Here is a 22,806-nt window from a genome sequence, read left to right as displayed (position 1 = left end):
CATGAGATAGTTACAAGACTTCAATGTATGGTATTTTTGGTAATGATGCCACACTGAATCTGGATTAGATGCAAAGTGGAAGGTACGAGTATAGTAACAGACACTGGAGTTAAGTTTTTTTGTTTCCTTTTTGAAATGTTTATTTAGCGAATGTAAAGGTAATCATTAGGTGAGTCAAATACATTAGCATTGAGCCTTCTTTCTGAAAGAGCATCCTTCGGTGAGGCGAGCCTTGCCTCCAGTGGACGTGCAAAGGATGGTGCGGCATCCGTCACATTCAACGGCACGCTGCGCGTGTGAAAAAATAGTCTTGATTGCATAGCAGCCAGGACATTTGACATCCATGAAGTAGCTGTTAGGCTTCTGGACCAATCTCTTTAGCTTGTGGCGTCTCTTTTCCTCAGCTGGACTGGGATGCAGGAAATCGCGAGCCAAGGGCATTCTAGATGAGAAAGAAAAGAAACATTTGGTTAATCATGTTACAAGTTGGGCTTTTCAAAAACTTTACTTCAGAATCTTATTCATCAAAAAGTAACAAATAAAATTTCCCATTTTATATGCAGTCTGCGAATAATGCGACTAGCGTCGCAAGAGACTTCAATGAACAGATCATATATACGTTTATTTTGTTTTCGTTTATTACAGGTAGAATTCATTTGCGGAATCAAAGATTCTTGAGGAAACGAAACTTAGGAAATGGATTTTACGACCTTATGGAGAAGTTGCAATGTGAACGCGATTCACAACCTATAACTTTGCTTCACCATGCCTGCAGGTCTTGTGCAACTTGACACAAAGTAGAGAAAAAATTATACTGTACTTGTCGAAGAGGTGAGGAAAATTTTCAACTAATATTGGCCAGTCATTCGGAGTACAAGTGTGGGTAGTCTTATTTTTCTAAATATTAACATATTTTAGGTGGAAAATATATGGAATACAAAGCAGAATTATCGAGAAGAGGCGGCGACGTTTGGGTACGTCGAGATGCAACCCGGTACTGTTATCAATACTCAGGAGCTGGATTGTTGGATAAATGTATCATGATAAATTACGGTAATGCTGGATAGACGTATTAGAGCCTTTACTTACGTGATTTATTCAATGTTTCACCTTAAATTCGACAACTAAAACTCCAGCCACGTGTTTGTAGCGCGAACGCAGAACTGGAAAGGAGCGAAGGTAGCAGGGATATTATTCGTCTCTGACGAGCAAGTACCAACTGATAAAAAAAAAAATCTATAACTATAGTAGTGAAAACATCGATTACAATATTAATCAAATCTATGACACAAAGCCTGGAATATTTGTGGAAATATTTTGAAACGACGCATTTTCGATTATTACGTTAATAAACCTAAAACTTTAAATAGAATCAATTGCCGTGAAATTTCAACACCACGTTGAATATATAGAATCGATTTCCAGATATTTTTAATTCTTCAGGGCGAACATACTGCGGTGTATACATATATACGTATACTTCTAGTTACATACGACGCAAGTTTTTCCGGTGCAAAAAAAACAGTCTCATCATTCCACGCCGCAAATGTGGTCGAGGACCAATTTAAAATTTACAGAGAAATATTTGTATTCCCTGTAAGCTGTCTGGACCGATTAATATGCTCGATTTATAATCCCGCTGTAAGAGTAGTGGCATCGCGAATGGCGAGAAAAACTTCTGTTACGGAGTGTACAGAATGACGTCATTGTGAATCTGGCTTGGGCGGGGAGGAGGCGACGTGCCAGCAGGCAGCAGCACTAGCAAGTCGCAGCCGGCGGTAGTGTGTGTGTGGCTGTTGGCAAAGAGATAGCGAACCTAGCGAAGGAAGGGTGGCCTTTTCCCCGTCAAATCTAATTTATCTCCGGTCCATGTGCTTTGCTGACTAAAATGCTGATCAAGGAATTGTGAGTGTTTTCTATTAATTTATATTGAGGTAGTTCGTTCAAACCGTATGGCTGGATTTCTTGAAACTCTGATCAAAAGCTGGAGGGTGGTTGCTAATCTTTAACAGCGGTGGGCAGGGGGGGGGGGGGAGGGCAGCCTCATCCCCACAATTTTCTAAGGGGGTATTGGCGCAAGAAGGGGCTAGCGTAACAAAAAGAAAAGAGAGAAGTAATCCACGTCCACATACTTCGATATTTTATGCTAATGTATAGACTATTTTTGATTAGTCATATTGCAAGCAGTAAAGTAACTCGTGTTTTCATTGTATGTGCCATTTGGTGCTAGGAGAAAACAGTTCAAGGCCACAGATCCAAAGTGTCAAAGTTTGACAGTATTATAACACTTTATATTGTTTTTGTTCACAGCCGTGTCACTCTTCCCCTGACCGTGGAAGAGGTAAGTTAATAATGAAGATTGAATATTATTGGATATTCTTGGTTCATTTCATTTCAACATTTTAAAAACTGTCTCTTCATTCATATGCTAGGAAGCAAATGTTAATTGAATGGTTCCAGACGTTGCGTAATATTTTCAAGTCACAACTCACCTAAACATTGTTTACTACGTATTTCTACGCATTTAATTGTACGGTATGGTAACATTCCATGATCGTACACGTTGCCTAGATATACCGAATACACTGCTATTAGATTGCCAGTTTAAAAAAAAATCTGATATCAATTATACAGATTGTCCCTATGTCATATGCATGGAAATTGCATGTAACACGTGTAAGATAAATATGTCCAGTCATTTTCTTTTTATGATAATTATATCAGGCCTATCTGTTACTTGAGATTTCATTATTGGATTAAGTTTATATCATTGAATCTAGGTGTTTGTCTGTAAACTTGTTTGTACCTTATATGAATGTAATTCGAATTATTTTGGTTGAGGTATAAGATAAAAACAGGAATTGAACAGAAACATGATTCCGCGGTTCATGCTTGATGAAATTACTGTGCCTGTACCTCTTTTAATCAATCATTAATGTTTATAGTACCAGGTGGCACAACTTTACTCTGTCGCTGAGGCGAGTAAAAACAACACAGGAGGTGGAGAAGGAATAGAAGTTTTGAAAAATGAGCCGTTCACAGACTATCCATTGCTCGGAGGAAAATATTCTTCAGGGCAATATACGTATAAAATTTACCATTTGGCAAGCAAAGTGCCAGCATTCATCCGTCTCTTGTTACCGAAAAACTCTCTGGAAATACATGAAGAAGCGTGGAATGCGTATCCCTACTGCAAAACAGTGATAACTGTAATTGGCCATTACTAAGTAGTATCCATTAAGATCACATTTAATATTATTCATATAGAAATACTGACCATTTGTTATTTTGGAATTTATGCTGCAATGTAAAATGCGTAATCACCAATCTTCAAAATCATTACTGATTTGAGAATCCTTGGTCTTTGCCCGCTTCGTTTGTCGAAGATCTATAAAGTTTTTTTTTTTTTAAACATTAATTTCAACAAATATGCTCATTTACATAAACGAGCTATTTTCAGCAAGGACATGACCTTGGTTTCGATAATATCAACTCTTACTAGTGTAGAAATGCCTTGTCTATGGATAGCAAATATATCAAATGTGCGCAATAATGCTTAGATTAATAAATTCACTGCGTGTAATGTTATTTGGTATCGGTTGAGTCATATCGCGAATTATCTCTATTATTTTTCTAGACAGGTAGCAGTGCATGGTTTAGTTCAATGGATTCACATTTTTATTTCCATTTGTCTGAAATATCATTTTCACCACTTTTCAGAACCCAGGATACATGAAGGAGAATTTTATTATTATGATTGAATCCTTCCACATTGGAGATGTAGGAAACCAGAACAATGTAAGCTCCTATTAACTATTTAATAATGATCTCAGATTAAACTTTTGACTTGAAAAATTATACTGAATTAGTCACTGTTAGCTATGCTGCAAGCTAAATACATTAAAGTTTCAATGTATAACTTAATAGTGCTGAGACATCTTCAATTTTCAAGTAAAAAAATCGATGAGTTGTCCTACTATCTCATATACAAATCTTTGATCTTATCTAATCATTGGGATAATCTAACCAGTCAATGTAATACACTTTCAGGTGCACGAATTACCTGCTGATAAGTTGAAAATTCGGGAAGTTGTTTACATAGACATAGCTAATGATCCAATAGCTAGTGCCGATTATAAGGCAGATGAAGATCCGTCTACGTTCCATTCAAAAAAGACAGGCCGAGGGCCGCTGGTTGGCAAGGACTGGAAAAATAATGTTCAGCCTGTAATGACCTGTTACAAATTAGTAACTTGTGAGTTTAAGTGGTTTGGTCTGCAGACCCGGGTTGAAAACTTCATCCAGAAGGCAGAAAGACGTTTATTTACCAATTTCCATCGACAAGTCTTCTGTTGGATGGACCGTTGGTCAGGATTAACAATGGCAGACATTAGGGCCATTGAGGATAATACTAAAGAAGAATTAGATAGAGTGAGTATAATGAAGTTTTTTTTATGCAACACGCTTACTGCGTAAAGGTTTTTGAATAGTTACTTTGATATTATTACGTCTGTGAAAATAAATTCTCGCGATTTTTAAATGAATTTTGAAAAATTATTTCATAAATATAATGGAAAAATTTGTTGCCACAATCATTCCAAAAATTTTGTAGTCATAGTTATTGAGTATGGTATTCAAATTTTTTCCAGCAACGACACCAAGGCGAAGTACGAGGTATGCGAGCTGAAGATTGAGACATTGGTGCTCAGTTATGGATAAGTTTAAACGATTTCACTATAAACACACATAGGTATATACAGCTGTACTTGGTTTTTGCGACCAGGGCTGTTTCCAGATTTTTTCTGTCTAGAATACAGCAATGCATGTATTATTATTATTACCACCATTTTAATTTATTTATATTTACAAGTGTTTTAGATAGATGTACCTATTGTCAAAGATTACTATTAATAATAATATAAAATATTAATTCTGGGGGGCTCTACTAAAGTAATGATTGTTTCAAATGGGGTTTGATGGCAAACAATATAGACAATTAAACAACAACAACAATAATAATAATAATACTAAATAGCATAGTAGCTGGATAATATTAATTCTATACGTTCGTTAACAAGCAATCAGCAAAAGCTTGTCTGAGTACAGGATGCTCAAAAGTTGTAGCACTGTATGAAAATCGTAGTCAAATATTAAAAAAAAAAAAGAACCTGCCGCTTAGAAAACTGTCAGCCTAGTCCATTTATAGTAATGAAACAAGTGTTCAAGGTAAATTAATCGTAAAACAAACAAAAATGTATACAAGTAATGTTCTGCATTCAACGCTCGTAAAACGATGTGTGAGCATGGCTCAATAAATACAGTTCTAGCAGCTTTTTATCTAGTTTTTTCGATTTTCATCGACACTACGTCCGACAATTCATTTTGAACAGAATAGATTTGAATATTAAGAGCTTACTACTTTCAATACCTACGTTTTATAATAGTGTGAACTCATATAATTCCATTTAATTTTCCAAGTTTGGCCATGCGAAACTGATATTATGCCATGACAAACGAATACTATGTTTCTACATGATAATGGGTATTCCTGATGAGATTTTTTTTAATCCTAAATAGTATACTCCAGAGTTGACAGACAATTATTTTTTGTATGTCTTGTTTTTGTTTTGATGGAATCATCAAGTTGGGTACTTTTTACTTTATCATTTATTTTTCTTTCAGTTAAAGCACATCACACATATTTGAGTTCTATTTTAAAAGCATAGCCTTAGATGATTTTATCTGTGAACTTAACAATTTATTATTTCCTGCCAGACTTTGTTATCAGCTTAGATATTTTGTAATGTAATATCTAAAACTATGAAAAATTGTTCCAGATTTGAATGCAAAAAATGAACAATTTTCAATAGAGTGACAATATTGAAATTTATCATTTGCTTCTTCCAACGATTGGTTTGTTCATTACGAAAATACCTTTATCAACTGTTATTTTGGAAAATTTTGTACCGACTGATTATCTTCTTACATTTGTTTTCATACATGATTTCTCTCTTCGATGTCTTGAGTATAATTGTAATGCTGATTAAAAGTGATGAGCGCAAGCTTTTTGCATTTTGCTAGGGTAAATAGTTAAATGTATTTGCAGGCATATTTTTGGCATTTGACTACGATCCTAAAACGACATTACCACTACCAATTGTTTCTTGAAGGTATAAATATGAATTATTCTATGTAAACTAAACGAGTTGAGATATACTATATATACACGTATATATGTATATATATACATATATAAATAATTTTAGCTGTCTGTCGATAAATGCTATGGAAATAACGAGGTGATTGAAATTTGGTCAGCAATGGTCGAATAAAGGAAGGGTGTACTGTACATAAAAGAAATTGCAGTGAAATTCAAAATATTGTGACATAGTGATTTGCGCACATTAGGATTTTTCACATTTAAAAAATTTTTGATTTTTCTATGAGCGCATGCAAAAAATGCTTAAAAATGGTCTAAAAAGAGGTCTCAGAAAGACTGAGCACTGTAGCACCAGTTTCAGGATGTACGAAAACGGTTTTTCTAAGGACGTGACAAATCGAAATTAGCTTCTTTTGAACATGTATTATCTGTTTTATATAATGATATAAGAATGAAAATGTCAAAAAATTTCAATATCCTCTGAATCAGCATTTTGTTGTAATGCGCTTTGGATAATCTTTTTGGGTCATAATGTATTTTTTTTTCTAAAATTTAAAAAAGATAATATGTATTGAAGGCACGCTAATATCAATTTTTCACTTTTTTACAATAACCGTTTTCGTACATCCTAAAACTGGTGCTATAGTGTTCACTCATTTTGAGGCTTCGTTTTAGACCAAAAGCAAGCATTTTGGCATGCCTCAGTAGTAAAATTGAATATTTTTGAAATGTCAAACACCCTAGTGTACATATAATGTTGCTCAACACAACGTTAACTTTACGCGTTATGGATAACTGTCTAGAACGTTGTTGGACAACAGGCGACTTCAATTTTGTGTTTCTTAGGCATACTAATGTCTTATTAATATGCTATAAGTTGAATGACTGATTGTAATTCAGAAAATAACTATGCTGGCAGATATAACGATGTGATATATTATAAAAATGTAGAAAAAATATGGAGGAGCGTAACATTGGTTTTCGTAAATCACTAATTTAGTCCATGCTATGCTGAATATTTGTTGACAAAGCGTGTTCTCTAATAAATTTCAGTCAACCAATAAATGTTATCTTTTTGGACATCTTCGGTTAACTTCATTTTCATGTAATACTTTTTACTTTGAAATTTGTTTTAGCACATCTCTGTTGGCGCGCAAATATTCTATGTAATTTTAATGTAAGTTTGAATTAAAAAGTACTGCTTTGAAAGTAAGGTGTCGGTTAGGTTCAGTATAAAAGAAAATTGATTCAGTTGTTATTATTAGTGTAAAATGGTTGACTGGGAGTATTAAGTAAAAAAAAAAATGAAAAATTAAACAGAATAATGCCTGGTGCATTATTCACGTTAGATATTGATATCATTGAATACCAAACAACAATATAACTATTTGCCCAAAATGTTAATAACAAGACTGCAGGCTAGTTGCAAAATAATATGGCATGATTTACAAATTACTACAATGCTTGAAGCAAATTGTTGCTGTATAGATCTCTATATAATTTGAATTTCACTGTGTGTATATATATATAATATTATATTATATTATATATTATATATAGCTACATATTACTTTTGTCCTAATTCTACTTAATCGTTAATGAGAAGCTAGTTGTTACCCACGAGAAAAAAATTAAGAAAATTGGGAAGGAAATCCTGTAGCGCTGCCAAAGGCCCTGAAGTACCCATATGTGTTGGACAAGTCACAAGGTCAATACGCTAATAAAAATAGAAATACTACAGTGTATAAAATTTATTGATCCTTTCAATATACAAAAATGCGCATGGCCAATTGTTATTATAATAATTATGTTTCTATACTAGGTACATTACAGTTCAATGTAATTAGTGATATCAGTCTGATCCTTGGTAATGATTTGAATGTGTGCAAATACATCCCACTTTTGGTTTGCTGTTTCTATGAATTTAACAATGTGTTAGATAATTCACTAAGGTGAGTACACAGAAAATATTCAAAAAAAATTTTACCTGCTAAGCAATATCCAAAATACCCAAAATAAATACATTGTGAATTTGAATAAATGCGAGAATGAAAGTTCGGTAGAACGATTAAACAGAATAAGAATTTCATTCGCTATACGTGATAAATTTACGTATTTATTTTCACATGCTCTGACTCGTGTAAAAAATTTGTTAAATTTCACAGTACTAAGCATTAAGATCAAAATCACATCATTTATGATATTTACAAATTTAATTCTTTAAACTGCTTCAATTTGTGAAAACCGTACGAGTTAAAAAGTACAGGTTACAACTCAATATATAGAATTAACTGCCCAGTAATTCGCAAAGTTATTTGTTTGTGATAAGTTGCAACGAACGTAGTAAATATATGTGTCCATGATTTTGATTGTTTAATTACTCGAAGGTCATGGTTTGAAATAATCGGTCCCAAAGTATGTTTGTAGTTATTATCACAATTGATTAATTACGAAAATCGAATACACTCCATTTTGATATGTGGAGTGTTTTATTCCAGATTTCCGATGCAACACGTAGGGTATGTCTTCAGTGGCAAAAAAAAAGTGCTTAAAAATGTGCCAGTATCGGTAGCACAATACTTGATTGCAAAAGCAATTGTGAAGTGGATTATGTTTCGAGCAGCACGTTTGGCAAACTAAAGGTATAATACTACTAATTAAAACCATATTCTTTAATAAGGTTTCCTGCAATCACAAGTCTCTGTATTTCCGAAGTTCCTTCATAAATTTCAGTAATTCTTGCATCCCTGTAATGACGTTCTGCAGGCATATCTGTTACATATCCCATGCCTCCTAAAATTTGGATGCATTGATGTGCACAGAACGTTGCAGCTTCAGACGCAGCTAGTTTTGCCATAGCTGCTTCCTGTATGCAAAACAGTCAATGCATTTTTCAATTACACAAAGGATTAGAATTGGAGAATGCTGTAAATAAGTATTTGGAAATTTTTTGCATTATATGAGCAGGCACAAGAATTCGTCATTGTTAAAAGTTACACACCTTTGTGTACGGTTTATTATTATCCTTCAAGTAAGATGCCCGCCAGGTGAGAAGACGCGCGCTATCAAGTTTTAGCGACATGTCAGCAATTTTTTGTTGAATTGCTTGTAATTTCAATATAGATTTTCCAAACGCTATTCGCTTTGATGCATATTCCATTGCACAATCTAGAGATGCTTGTGCGATTCCTAGCGCCTGACTGGCAATTCCTATTCGACCAGCATCTGAAAGGAACAAAACAAGAATTAATTTGATTGTTGGTTTTTAGAGGAGTCATTACAAAAGCCAGAAAAAAAGGGCTGTTTCTTCTATGAAGAGATATGTTTTAGGAAGTCTATAATGTCTCACTTGCATTAATTCTGTGATAATTTTCAGCTTTGGAGCGCACTCAACGGTGGCAATAAGACAGCTGAGGGAAAAGGATTCTTACCCAGGGTCATCATAGCAATCTTGAAGCCCATTCCTGACTTGCCCAACAGATTCTCTTCAGGTACAACACAGTCTTCGAATATCAAAGAACACGTGCTACTACCCCGAATTCCAAGTTTGTCTTCTTTTTTTCCTAGGCTTAGGCCATTAATTGGTTTTGGCGCAATCACAGCACTGATTCCTTTGTGTTTTTTAGACTTGTCTGTGGTGGCAAATAAAACTACAGCCTCGGACTCGAATCCGTTTGTGATCCAGCACTTGGTGCCATTGATTATGTAAGTATCTCCTTCTAACTTTGCAGTTGTCGACGCAGCCCCAGCATCTGAGCCATTTCCTGGTTCGCTCAGAGCAAAGCAACCGACCTTCTTACCATTAGTAAAACCGGTGATAAATTTCTCTTTTTGCTTCTGATTACCAAATTTCTCTATCGGACCCAAGTACAATGAATTGTTTACGCTCATTATAACTCCAGCGCTTGCACAACCCCTCGATATCTCTTCCATGGCAATTGCATATGCTAGGTAATCCAGTCCAGTTCCACCTAGACTTTCAGGAGTTGTTATACCCATCAGACCCAGCTCCCCCATCTTTTGTATCTTATCTGCCGGGTAACGGTGTTCTCTATCAGTCATCGCCGCAATTGGTTTTAACTCTGCTTCGGCAAAGTCTCTAAATGAACAGGAGGAGCGAGATATTTCAAATACGAATTGGGTAAACATTTCACCTTTTCAAAGACATTCTATAAATACTTTTCTGATCTTTTGGTAAGGTACATACATACCTGCATGTTTTGTAGAGCATTTGATGGGTTTCAGGCAATGATGAGAGGGAAGCGATAGTTCTCGCATTTTTTTGAATCCTGCAGGTGCGATGAAGAAAATCTGAAACAATTACACCGTTTTTTAATTACATTGCCGTCTATATGATACATATCGCTGTCCGAAATTGTGTTCACTCACTTATTATTTTCGTCGATTGCATATTTGATACAGTTAATTACTCTTCGAACACATACATACGTCAATCACGTACGCACAATTAGATTCTCTATTCGCTTCTAATCGAACGGCCGCAATCAAACTTCGAAATTTGGACTTGCGACTCTGATTACGCTGTGTACGTATGTATGTATGTATGTGTGTATGTACATATGGGTGAACTAGAGTACGATACGAACTAAATAATTCCCGTCAAGAGAATAACGAGAAATTTACCAAGTGTGTGAGCTGTGGTGGGAATGATCAGAACAGTGTTGCCAGACGTCGGGTGTACAGTTTTCGCTGGCACTCGCTCTTCGAAGTGTCATCAAAATCGCAGCTGACCACACCATGGTTTATAACACGACAATGTGTGCAATGGTGCATCTGAAGATCTTACATGATCTCGCGCAAGCATTTCATCGCTATTTTAGCATTATTTTACGAAAATTCTGCAGGATGACGCCGCCATTAGCTCCGGGACGTGGCGCCAGCTGGTCTAAAATTTGAGGAACCGATTTCCCGACTAGCAATATGAATTCTTAAACTAGCAAGATTAGAAATTGCCAATAATCTTGACGAATCGATACAGTTTTTCATGATGTTATGTATTTTACACGATTCGCATCTAAGTCTGAGAAATAATCCCACGGCCGGATTAAACAATCGATGTTTTTCGGATCGAGAAAAATATTTATTTACTGCAAATGAATTTTATTTGCACAAATAAGTCATGTAGGATCGATCTTACAATCAAAAGAATTGACTGTAGCTTAAATGGTATCGTTCACGGTTATAAGACTCTTGATGAATTTTCAACTTTCTGGCAATGGCTCTAAAGTAAGGGCTACTTTGCAAGCACGTTACAGTATCCGAGTGCACTATTAAATCCCGTGTTACCCTAGTTCGCGTACATAAAACTAAAATGAAATGAGCCCGGCGCGGTAATTCGGTCCTGCCTACATAAAATTAACATAAGTTGAGCTGATAGTCGACCAGAACGTAACTTGTAAAAGTTATCCTTTAGATATAAGCTTGGGGATCTTCTTTTCGGGGTTTATGGTTTTGTTTTACGAGTGAAAGAGCCTCGTCCGTCAGTCCAACTTCTCCCCTGGAGTAGAAGTTTCAAAAGCGTTGCTCGATTCAAAAAACTCATATTGAGAACCCCCGTTTAATTCGAGTTTAACCCCACGTCATGAAATTAAAACTTTTCTACGTTATAATTACGACTTTTCCCGTCAGTCGCAGATAAACTCGGGGAAAATGCATCTCGCGCTTCGTTTCTGTCTTTCCGCGTCTGCAGAAGAAGTACATGTACATACATCATTCGCGTACTTTTCTGTATGCCGCAGGAATTATATCTTTGTATATGTGGGGCAGCTATCAACGCCTGTAGTCATTATTAAATATAATACAATTAAGATAAAATTAGCCAAAACTCGAAATGGCTGCATTACTTTGTGGCTTCACAAATACAGTGCAAGCCTCACCTTATTGCAGCGCACTAAACTTGACTCGATAACTGACATTAATACAAGATAATTTAATAAAAATGCAAGGATATCGGATCGGCGAAGAAATACGATGTATAATGGTGATACAAAACAAAATAAAAAAGTACAAATAGTTAGCGCGAACTTTGTTTAACTTCGGATATCGTTTTATTCCTGGAGTATAAATGGCGAAATAGACTTATTTAGAGACGCTTCGAGATAGTAAGGAAATTGAAGTAGGAATTATTTTCAAGGTACTGGTAAGAATTTTTCGAGATTATGGGAAGCTTGAAGAGAACTTGAAGTTATAGGTTTTAAATTATTCTACACAACAATCGTATGTATATGTATTAGGGTGGGCCAAAAAAAATTATTATTTTTTTTTCGTTAGTTATCGTGAAAATATCGTTCAAGATGACGAAAACAAAATTCTCTATAAAAGTTTGAGCTCTTAATATTAATATTAGGAGTTGCCTATTTGAGATTTTCCATTTCCCGTTTATATAACACTGGATTTTTATCTTATTTTTTTATTTTACATATAAATAATATGTATTGCTCTTTACGATACGCCAATCCGTTGTTAGGTAATAAAATTCGAAAATAAAAAAAAAATACCTGCGCTATTTAAACGGGAAATGGAAAATTGCAAATATGCACCTTTTAATATTAATATTAAGGGCTCAAACTTTTACAGAATTTTTTTCGTCATCTTGAACGATATTTTCATGTCAACTAACGAAAAAAAATAGTCATTTTTTGGCCCAACCTAATATATATGTATACATGTAGATAGTTGATTTTCTTGAGTATTCCTAAGAGACGAAAAATAAAGGATAACTTGAAAGAGGTGGAATGCCCCGTACATTCAAGTAGCCAACTCTGCAGGTTCATCGTAGTCTATATTATGCGCATACAATATAGATCCGCAACAAGACTTCGAAAGTAGGTAACTAAATAATACCCGGCTATTTGTATGATAGCTGGGGAGAAAAGTTTGTATCATTTTGCAGTATTGTGAAGATGTGAATGCAAATGCATCAAGTATATGTAAATTGCACCGTGAAACATTGAGAAACACTTCGTAAAATTAAAAGAGTATCAAGACCAGAGACCGGCTATTTGTAACTGGTGCTGGAGTTGTCTGTTGCATGCTGATACTTCGAACTTTTTGTCATCGTTGGGAGCAATAGAATTCAACTATGCGCCAATACAAGAATTCTCCCTGAAACTGAGCTAAACATTGTATTAGAGTGTAACGCGGCAATAACAATAATTATATTTGTCACAGGGAAATATAAAGAAAGTCCTTTATTGCGGAAGGAGCAACGGTCTGAATCCTTGGCGTAATGGGTTTCTTCCCTACAAGAAATGTTTTATATTAATTTATGATATTGGGAATCCCCGAAGCAGAGCCAATATTAATCGGGACATTATTAGACAAATTGTTCCGAGGGTAATATTGTGATATTATGTACGCGAGACATAAAAGTATGGATAAAACCACGCATAAATGTCTCCTCATTTAATCGAAATATATATTCTCGGACGTCCTCTGGCAGCTTAATGTCTCATGCCTTCTAAACTTTATATAAACGATCATTGAAATTTGCATACCATTGCGACAGCAATTTTTTTTCTCCCCCCAAACGCGAAAGCTTTTTTACATGAAAGATCGTGCAGGCGGCCACCAGAAATTCGCAGGAGCGAAATTCGATTATTGGCATGCGAGATCGCCTCGTGAATCGGACGGAGAAAAGCAGAATTTGAATTTATTCCGGGGATGGATTTATCGTCTTTTTTGTTCTCCGATTAGAAAACGCGTGCAAATGGTGAGAGGCATTGGTTTACATATATTATACCCACGTATAAAGTACGTCACGTTATACGTGTGAAAATGATGCTGAACCATCTGAAAAGTCACATAAGCGTTACATTAAAAAACAATTATTTCCGTCCATAAACGTGATTTAAGATTTTTCGGAGATGTAACCGGATGAAAAAAAAAACACCTGAAAATTTTCAAATCTTTGTCCACTGCAGGATGAGAGAAATGGCCGCCAAGGTCCTGGCGGGTTGCTCCTGCAAGCAACCCTTGAGAAATATCGCGTTTATACTTCACACAGACTCGCGTGCTCCAGTTATCTTGGTATAACCAATGATACATGCGATATTGCCACCGCGGTTGGTTCCTCGGCAGAGTTATTACTTGATAACGGGCTACCTATGAAACACGTATCTACAAACATTCGCTCTGTTCTCTGCTGTGGCAGACATTAGAAACCCGCCACCGCAAGTTCAGTTTTCTCCTATCTTATTCATTCTCGTGTCTTATTTTTCGCTCCACCAAACAAAGATAAGACTCGATGTGTATAGCACGCATGTGTGACGTACGTGTGTTTAACTACCACCCCGTACGTCTCGTTTTTCTAATAAACCAACCACTTCAACTCGCCATTCCTCGTGCTCGATGGTCAGTCGCATTTCATTTCCTACATCAAACTTTTCAATCAGATATTCACGTGGCGGTGTATATCTATACCAGGGTATACGTGTCCGAAGTTAACGACTCGACGGTCTTCAATGTCTCGACCGTAATCCAAATGGTTCGAACTTTAGGAGCCAAAACTTTTCCAGGATTATATGTATTACGTATCTCAATTTATAAGGCGTTTGTCTCAAGTATATCGTCGACGTTTCGAAGGAGATTGGTGAGCCAAGAATAAATACTTTCGATCTTTAAGGTATGTTTTATTACGAATCTAGAAACTAACGCATTTCTGATAAACTTTTAACCAGCGTAAAGGGGTCTAAAATAAAAAGTCAATATCTTGGCTCCCGTTTTTCCTTAAGTTTCAGGAAAACCGTTGCGACTTACAGCAATTTGCAAGTACAATAAACTTGTATACTCTGTCCAATTCTTTCTTTCTATACTCTTGGAAATTTAGATTCTCTCTTCCTTGGATCCCCAAATGAACTCCTCTGCGAATAGAGTCTAATTATAATATTTGTTTATTATTATTTACTAGGTAATTGAGCTTAGCTGTTACTTCGTTTTCCTTAATTTCGATGATTAACTGGCGCCCAACAAAATAAACACTCTAAGCCTCGACAGCACTTGACCCAGACCGCGTTGAGTAGAAGCAGTTCGGAGCAAAAATACCATTTTGAATAGAACTATTAATAATCTCCGTCACTAGACGAAATAAATAGAAGAAAGTGAATTGCTTCTGTCTCAATCTTCTTTTTCTCAAGTCAAAGAACATGGCAATGATCGATTCACTTGCAGTCCAAACGAAACAACCGGTCTCAACAAACATGCAATTGACAATTGGCGAAGGGGCTTAGTGAAGTGACAGACCACCGCGTATACGAAAGAGGAGATTCGGTCTTCCTGGAAGCGATGACCAAGGATCAAATAAGTCCGAGCGGTCCTTCGACTTCCTAGATCAGGATCCGTTGATGTCTGGAAGGGTATCTTCCGTTATCCGGTACGAGATTTGGTTCCGCAGAACGCGTCGACACGTATATCGTGGGATCGTCGATCCCGGCACTGCAGACGTACATCAATGCCGACGGAGCGGGTGTATCACCGTGGTACTCGCCCCCTGCAACGTCAACGTCGCGTCGCCGTGATCCATATCGAAGTATTCAAGGCTTAAGTACATAAAGGGAATGGTTGAGGAGGTCTTTACGCTGCCGCCACGGTAGCGGCGCTGGTTTAACCAAAGCCCTTTTATTCCTTTAAGGAATTTCAAGCAACGTATTCTCGCGTTATGGACGTGGGTCGGTGTGCCCAGCACACTTGCAGCTGTTAGCTGGCCACGGTGCAGGTACCTAATAATGCAACGCTATATGGTTCTGGTTCCCGGGCCCCGAGAGAACCGGAACATCCGGCCCCACATCGATCGGATGGAAATCAGGAAACTAAGGGAACAGATATGCTCTCTGTCTTCGAAATCAGCCATGTATGTACGTCATCTCGTGTGTGTGTGTGTGTGCAACGCTGCATACCGATATAATGTATTTACATGCATATTAATATGTATAAGTTACCCACCACCAGCTGTTTCGTTTGCCCGATAAATTTACCCTTGCGACTGTTTTATTGGATGTGGCTTAGTGTATGCGTGTGTGTGTGTGCGCTTTTATGTTGATAGGGTGCTCGCACTGGACGTATACTATTAAATTCTCGCGGTCTCTTTGTTGCACACGCTTTATACATATACCTATGCTGTACACGTATGTATGGCTACATTCATTAATTTCAGATCAAAATGTGCTAACTCGTGTCACCAATTTTGTTCGCAATTTTGTTTACTAAAAGTACTCCCAGAAATACGGATTTTCTGAAATTTTCAGGCCTTTAGACCTCTTTGTTTTCGATTAACAACTTTTTCTCTCCACGTTCGAACTCCAAGTTCAGTGTTTTTCAATAAGTCGCGGTTTCTCCCAGTCTGGTACGATTTTCTTAAAAAAGGGATTATTTTCTTCGTATTTTAACTTAGTTCACAAATTGCTAAGAAATTTTGAAATTTCAGCGTAATTTCCGCATTTCTCAACGACAAAGTACCTGGATTTAATAGTACAGTTTACGATTTGTTTGTAATAATTAGATGACATTTATTCATATTTAGTTTTCGATTATTTATTTTGGTATATTTCGTACAGCCAGTTTAAAAATAAGTTGCAGGCCAGATGGAAAAACTCCGCTATCGTTAATATCCTCTAATCATTGAAATAACAAGTTTTGTATAAAAATTGCAAAACCTCAGAAATGCTTGGCTGGGTATTGATTTTTCCAACTTTCTCCCATATTTTCCGGGATTTTTTATAAAAACAAGGTACGACACAAGTTGGCACACGCTCAGCATAAACTGTTGTAACTCCGTTTTTGTTGAAATTTTTTCATAATGAAAAGTGAAATTTCCCATGTTAAATGAAAAAGAAATAGAAATGAAAATAGCAACCTGTTAAGACTTAAGCTAGAGAGCTCATCGTTTGGAAGGACCTTTTTTCTATCAAGGACTGAATTTGGACAGGTTAAAATCGACAAAAGCTTTTTTAACCACCTTAATATATAAATATGTAAATTTAGAAAAACAGGTGCGTCTGCTATCCGAAATTACAGACATATGTAAACGTGCATATGCGCGTTATATTTTAAGTACTGAAATCGCCATGATTGCAGGCAGTTGAGTTCAGATTCGTTTTCAAAATAGTCGATGGGATTTGCTAAATTGAATTATTTTCCTAGCCAATATACTTGTTTTGGTAATTTTTCCCTTTCTCTCGTTCCCTTCTTTCTTTTTTCTTCTCGATTCATGTTCAGAGCGTCTGCGCTTCGTGACTACGTATCTACACTTAACCGTATTTATATATACGTATGTATATAGGTAGGTAGGAACAACGGAGGATTGGAACACGAAGATATCATCTGTGTGGGTTTTAATTTGTCGCGTTTATCGTTACCTCGATAGTTAGAACAGCTCGCGGAAGGTACATTTGCGAAGTAGGAAGATGAAATTGCTTCTGTTAACGTTTGCGCGGAAACTACGATGAAAATGAAATTGGCGCTTACTAAGCTCCCTAGCAAGCAATAAGTTCGAAATACTCGTACACACACATATATAGGTATACATACATACCGTATATCTACGTTATATACGAAAATTCAATACCCATAACAATTAAATGCAACTTTTTTTCTGGTATACAAATATTCCTCGCAGTTTTAAAATTGCACAATTTTTTCGCATCCATCATTTGTTCTGTTGAAATTTTGTACTAACGTTGGATATTTCTTTTTTGTATAGTTTTGTGTTATTCCTTTGTGTATGTATAAATAGTTTTCCATAAGTGCAGTATAAATTTATATATGTTAAAAACATGAATCAGACCATTGTCGAAAACACTTTTACAATTCCAGTTATATAATATTGTTGTTTTTGAAGTAGCCGCATCCTCGTGAATTTGGCTTTGTCTTTCCTAACATTTGATTGCGTTTTGTTTATTGTTATTTTTTTTTTCTTTCCATGTAAGATTCCGAAAAAAAAGGAAAATGCTCCCTGCCGTAACTGTATACGCAACGATAAACGTGTGCAAAATTATATGCGTCTAAATCCAGCCCCAGCGTATACGTATCATTATACTTTCATATACATACACAGATACCCATACAATCCCATGCATTATACCCTGCATATATGTCTATACAATATACGTGCAAAATGATTCATTTCAAATGAACTGCCGAGGGCCGGGGTTTCATCCGGGAAATTGAAGCGGGACGAAGAACAAGTGAAAAGTGCGCCATTTATATTCAGATTCATGAAGGACGCCTGTATAGCTTGCATGCTGCTGCTGCTGCTGCAGATTCTTTTCGTATCACGCGCTGCGAAAGCAAGAGGAAGAAGAAGAAGAAGAAAAAGACGGAGAAGAATAAGGGAAAAATGTGAAGCAGGAAACAGTGCAGGGGATACTTACCGCCGCGTCCTTCAACGTGCAGACTTCAAGAGAGAGAGAGAGAGAGAGAACGAGAGGGGGGGGGGAGAGGGTTTAGGAATATTCTGCACTTCTCTCCACCCACCCACCGAGGCTCGTAGAGCTTTCGCAGGGATTGTATATGTACCCATGCTTAACCGCTTAAACGCATCCCTCCTCTGTAAATGCCTATAGCCTGTGTACCTAGGATGGGGCAGCTCAGACGATGGGCCGGCCAATCAGGGCAAGGAACACGTGGCGGATGTTGAAGGATCGCGTTGTGCTCGAGTAAATATCTACAGATAGGTTATTATATCAATATTGTCACGATCGTCGTCATCGTCGTCGTCGTCGTCGTCGTCTCGCTTCTTCGAAAGCGGAAGAGCAACTTACTTGCAATTTTTTCGCCGGTTATTTATCGCTCTGCGCGGGCGAGCCAATATCTTAGAGTCGTTTATTCGTTTATTTACTATTTCTTGAGAGACCCTATTGTTATCTGTTGCCACCTTTCGAAAACAAATCTATAAATTTTCACAAACGTATAGAGCTTGCCGCGGGTCTCTTATACCGCCGGCGTTCCCTCGCAGAACGCATAGCAGACGACCATGGAAATCTCAAGCTTTTCGCCCACGCGGCTCTTCGATCTGCATTCTGAAGAGCTCTTGCGGGGCTCATCCTCTCCGTACGTGGAGGTAGACCGATGCTGCAGATGCTCTACGTTGCGTTGGAAATATTTAAATCTTACGAAAGACGGTCAGTCGGATAGTAGAGAAACGATGCCAATCTTATGCCGATTCACATGATCTCGTATACACAAACAAGTATAAGGATAAACAAAATTATCCCAGGATTTTTTAATTCACAATATTTCGTCCAAATGGCAAAGTTTCGAATGTCGAGTAAAATTCTTCTCTCCGAGTAAAAACGGCACTATTCTTTCTCTATATTTTTATTATTACCATCATGAAAGGTAGGTATAGTTTTTCCCCGAGTCTGATTAATTTTTATATACACTCGGGCAGGCTGCTGCGTTGAAGATTCTCCGGAGAAGGCGAAGAGTTATGTCTGGAGAGAGAAAAGGAGAAAAAGCGAAAGAAAGAGAGCTTTCGCCGCGATATTTCTGCGGGCGAGTCGCTGCAGAGCCGCAATTAAGAAGGTCTAAATACCTGAATAAGGTGGCAGTATAAAAAGCGAAGTAGTCATAACTCAGACGGTGGTCGTATTTCATGCGAGGGGAGGGCTGCGCAGCGTTTTTCAAACGGCTGGGATCCACTTCCGGTCTCGCAACGAGTCGCGGTTGTCGACAGAGGGCGAGAGGGCGAAAGGGCGGAAGGGCGGAAGGGTGGAAGGGCGGAAGGGCGGCGGCGACTCGGCTGAAAGGGAGGTGTTATGCGGATCTGTTAGTCCCAGAAGATCTACGATCGCGAATCTGTGCCTGACACGCCCACGCGTCCACCAGCTTCCAGTTCTCTTACACTCGCCACCCTGAACAACCCCCGCCCCTCTTCGGTATCGGGCATAATGTACGTATCTTTCGCATTATTTCGAATCAGCGATGCGAAAAAGTCTCAGGCTGCTTGAGACTCCTAAAAAATTGTCATTTTCTTCACGTGTAACTGCTTGTATGCAGATATCATATTCTGCATTCTTTCTCATGATTATATATAGTAATCTGAAATGAGTTTCGGAAAGCCTGAATCGAGGGTATAACCGTCACATCTGTGATATTTTATGAAATTCTTGAAAACCTGTAAAATCTTGAGTATGTTTGTGATATTTCATTTCAATATAATTCGCGCAAAGGGTTAATCTGTTTCAAAATTACAAAGCTACTAGTTTATTACAGTGATTACAAAGAGATTACAAGAAATTATGAAATGTAGCGATATTCCAAAAAGATTCAAACGATTACACAGGTGGTTACGATTAAGTGACTATAAAGATTACCTGTGATTACAAGGTTAACGTGACGAGCGAATACAAAGTGATCACAAAAGATGGTACAACGGTTGTTATATATTATATATATATAGGTACGTACTACATCAGACTAGAGGAGTGATTCACCCGTCGAATTCAGGTTTCTTGCGTAATTTCCTCGGTGTTGAAACTTGCAGGAGATAATCGGGATTCGCAATGGGCACCAGCAGCGTCGAGATGCATATAAGCGCAAGCCGTCAATTATCGAGCTAGCTGCTAACTCGAGTGGCTCTCACGGTAGTGTGGATGGTGAGTGCAGGAGAGTGCGGCTTCATAGAGGAACGGGATTAAGTCAGTTTCACGGTAAATTCGGCAGTCTGTAGAGGCATACTTTACGGTAGGTTGGGTCGCTTATATCCCAAGAAGTGGTGAGACGCGGTGGCGGTGGTGCTCAATGCTTAATTAACTATTATCGTCTTACTGGTTCCCGACGACGGTGGTGATGGCCGTTGTTTAGCACAGCGACTTGGAAGTTAACTTCCACGCGGAGATTTTCGACGCGAGTATCACAAGCGCGCGGTTGCGTCGAGATAAACTAGAAATGTGCAGTAAGTGCAGCTTCGACGGCTAACCAGGCTGCAGGTAGAACGAGATAACCGCGACGATCTCTCAGTCTCGCTGGAATTTGAATTTCAAGTTTTATTACAACCCTCGGTTCACGGCCCGATGTTTTCCCACAATGTAAAAAGTCGATTGGAACAGTGTTTTCCATAGTCGGGCTTTCACGGAGAGGGTGGCGCTGTGTGCCGACTGGCAAAAGGTGAAAACCCGGTAGGAGGATCCCGGAGTTTCCCGCGTTGAATTAACTTGTCTTATTCACTGGGGCGGTTCCGGTCGTTCATTTATAATCGGGAAGCATTTCGTCGACGAGACCAGATGTATACCTATACATATATACCGACGTACCTAATACCTACAGTTGAAACGGTGGAGGATAGTATCTGACGGAGGGAGAACGGGGCTCTTGGTTAATTTTGCACCCCGTCTATTCTTACCCTGTATTACGCTGCTTCGCTACATTTATATATACGTATATATGTTATATATATATATAGCATTAAGAAGCACGGCGAGGGCAGTGTTTTTTCTTCACCTTTCCAAATTGGAAATTCGAGTGGCTTGAAATCAGCAGGCACACGTGCAACGCCGCGTATTTCGTTTAATCGTAAGCTGATGAAGAACCCGCGTGCGGTTTCGAAGTCAAAAGAAATCTTCCGTGCGGGCAGAGCGGTGGAGTAGAGCCAGCCCTTTGTGCTACGTTATGGAGTCTGGCACGTACTCGACATTCCATGGTATGGTGGTGCGGAAACTCGAGGTTTGTCTACCGTCGTAACGTCGTGCGGTGTATCACTGGCGTATGTCCAAGACAAGGGAGAAAACTGTCTCGTATACCCGGGGTCTTTGTCTCCTTGCCAGCCGGGAAAATGGTGCGACGATACGTACGAAACGTACGAAAGGTACGAACGTAGAGCACCGAGTACGACGAGAGAACCGCGCGCCGATGCGCTGGTGCTGGGCGTGAAATCTTAATGTTTATATATATATATATATATATATATATATAATATATATATGCATGCATGTACGTATGTATATGTATAATAATGTATATATGCATATTTTGCTGGGGGTTCTAGCCCTGCATACGGCTGCTCTTCTTCAGCACGCAGATACTTATACATTGTGTGTAGCCACCAAGCTCATACGTTTCTCGATGCATGGATAATGCACGCTGTGATAATATATAGACTGCATGCTAACCGCTTCCAGCGAATCAGTGATGCTCGCGTTTCCGTACCTACTTTTAGTTATTTCTCGGAATAATATTGTTATTACGGATTTCGCCTACGCCAAGCGTGTAGGTAGTATATAAACGTTTTGGATAAACCAACAGGAGCTTCGTGCATCCGCTCCGCTTTCGTATGCAGAGGTGAAATGCACATCCGCGAGTGGTGCAATTTTCAAATTTACTTCCTATTTCATGTAGTACCTACCTACTCATGGAATTTTGTTTGTTCAAGGAAATTGCTTGCCAGCTTGATAAATAATATAAGCGTAATGAAAATTGAGAAATAACCGAGGATGATTTAGTCTTTAAACTTTAATTGTGTCTCTATACACTATAGTGCTGTGCGATTAATCGCGTCCTATCGATTAATCGATTCATCGAGTTCTTTCGATTTTTTGAAGTCGCCGCGTAACAATTCTGCAGGGCAATCGGTGCACGAATCGAAAGCATCGATTAATCGCAAAATCGATTAGTCGAACCTTCCGATTAATCGA

The 22,806-nt window shown here is 37.9% G+C and overlaps 3 protein-coding genes across 3 annotated transcripts; 1 reads left to right on the top strand and 2 right to left on the bottom strand.

Moving 5' to 3' along the window:
• Positions 1 to 109: 109 nt before the first annotated feature.
• On the bottom strand, positions 110 to 1,241 carry LOC124406646 (40S ribosomal protein S27). The gene is made up of 2 exons (XM_046882128.1): positions 1,090 to 1,241; positions 110 to 442 (listed from the first exon to the last, which is right to left on the bottom strand). The coding sequence occupies exon 2, from the start codon at positions 439 to 441 to the stop codon at positions 184 to 186; it is 258 nt and encodes an 85-aa protein (XP_046738084.1). The 5' UTR covers position 442; positions 1,090 to 1,241; the 3' UTR covers positions 110 to 183.
• A 508-nt stretch (positions 1,242 to 1,749) lies between these two features.
• Positions 1,750 to 6,542, top strand: LOC124406644 (phosphatidylinositol transfer protein alpha isoform). The gene is made up of 6 exons (XM_046882125.1): positions 1,750 to 1,905; positions 2,311 to 2,341; positions 2,946 to 3,209; positions 3,721 to 3,798; positions 4,051 to 4,431; positions 4,650 to 6,542. Exons 1-6 carry the CDS (start codon positions 1,889 to 1,891, stop codon positions 4,692 to 4,694), a joined length of 816 nt encoding a protein of 271 aa, XP_046738081.1. The 5' UTR covers positions 1,750 to 1,888; the 3' UTR covers positions 4,695 to 6,542.
• Positions 6,543 to 8,391: 1,849 nt separating this feature from the next.
• On the bottom strand, positions 8,392 to 10,739 carry LOC124406639 (short-chain specific acyl-CoA dehydrogenase, mitochondrial). The gene is made up of 5 exons (XM_046882120.1): positions 10,550 to 10,739; positions 10,372 to 10,471; positions 9,592 to 10,259; positions 9,162 to 9,385; positions 8,392 to 9,026 (listed from the first exon to the last, which is right to left on the bottom strand). The coding sequence occupies exons 1-5, from the start codon at positions 10,569 to 10,571 to the stop codon at positions 8,814 to 8,816; spliced, it is 1,227 nt and encodes a 408-aa protein (XP_046738076.1). The 5' UTR covers positions 10,572 to 10,739; the 3' UTR covers positions 8,392 to 8,813.
• Between the last annotated feature and the right edge of the window lie 12,067 nt (positions 10,740 to 22,806).

Source organism: Diprion similis, chromosome 6, assembly GCF_021155765.1.
Source record: "Diprion similis isolate iyDipSimi1 chromosome 6, iyDipSimi1.1, whole genome shotgun sequence".
NCBI classification, from domain to species: Eukaryota; Metazoa; Arthropoda; class Insecta; order Hymenoptera; family Diprionidae; genus Diprion; species Diprion similis.
This window is presented reverse-complemented; position numbering and strand designations above follow the sequence as displayed.

What these genes read in the sequence shown, in the direction of transcription:
- LOC124406644 (XM_046882125.1), top strand. An exon ending in TTCCCCTGACCGTGGAAGAG is followed by an intron (nt 2,342 to 2,945) that starts GTAAGTTAATAA and finishes TAATGTTTATAG; the next exon opens with TACCAGGTGGCACAACTTTA. An exon ending in ACTGCAAAACAGTGATAACT is followed by an intron (nt 3,210 to 3,720) that starts GTAATTGGCCAT and finishes ACCACTTTTCAG; the next exon opens with AACCCAGGATACATGAAGGA.
- LOC124406646 (XM_046882128.1), bottom strand. Translation starts at nt 441, where the DNA reads ATGCCCTTGGCTCGCGATTTCCTGCATCCCAGTCCAGCTGAGGAAAAG.
- LOC124406639 (XM_046882120.1), bottom strand. Translation starts at nt 10,571, where the DNA reads ATGCAATCGACGAAAATAATAA. An exon ending in GCAATCGACGAAAATAATAA is followed by an intron (nt 10,472 to 10,549) that starts GTGAGTGAACAC and finishes TAATTGTTTCAG; the next exon opens with ATTTTCTTCATCGCACCTGC. An exon ending in ATAATAAACCGTACACAAAG is followed by an intron (nt 9,027 to 9,161) that starts GTGTGTAACTTT and finishes TTTTGCATACAG; the next exon opens with GAAGCAGCTATGGCAAAACT.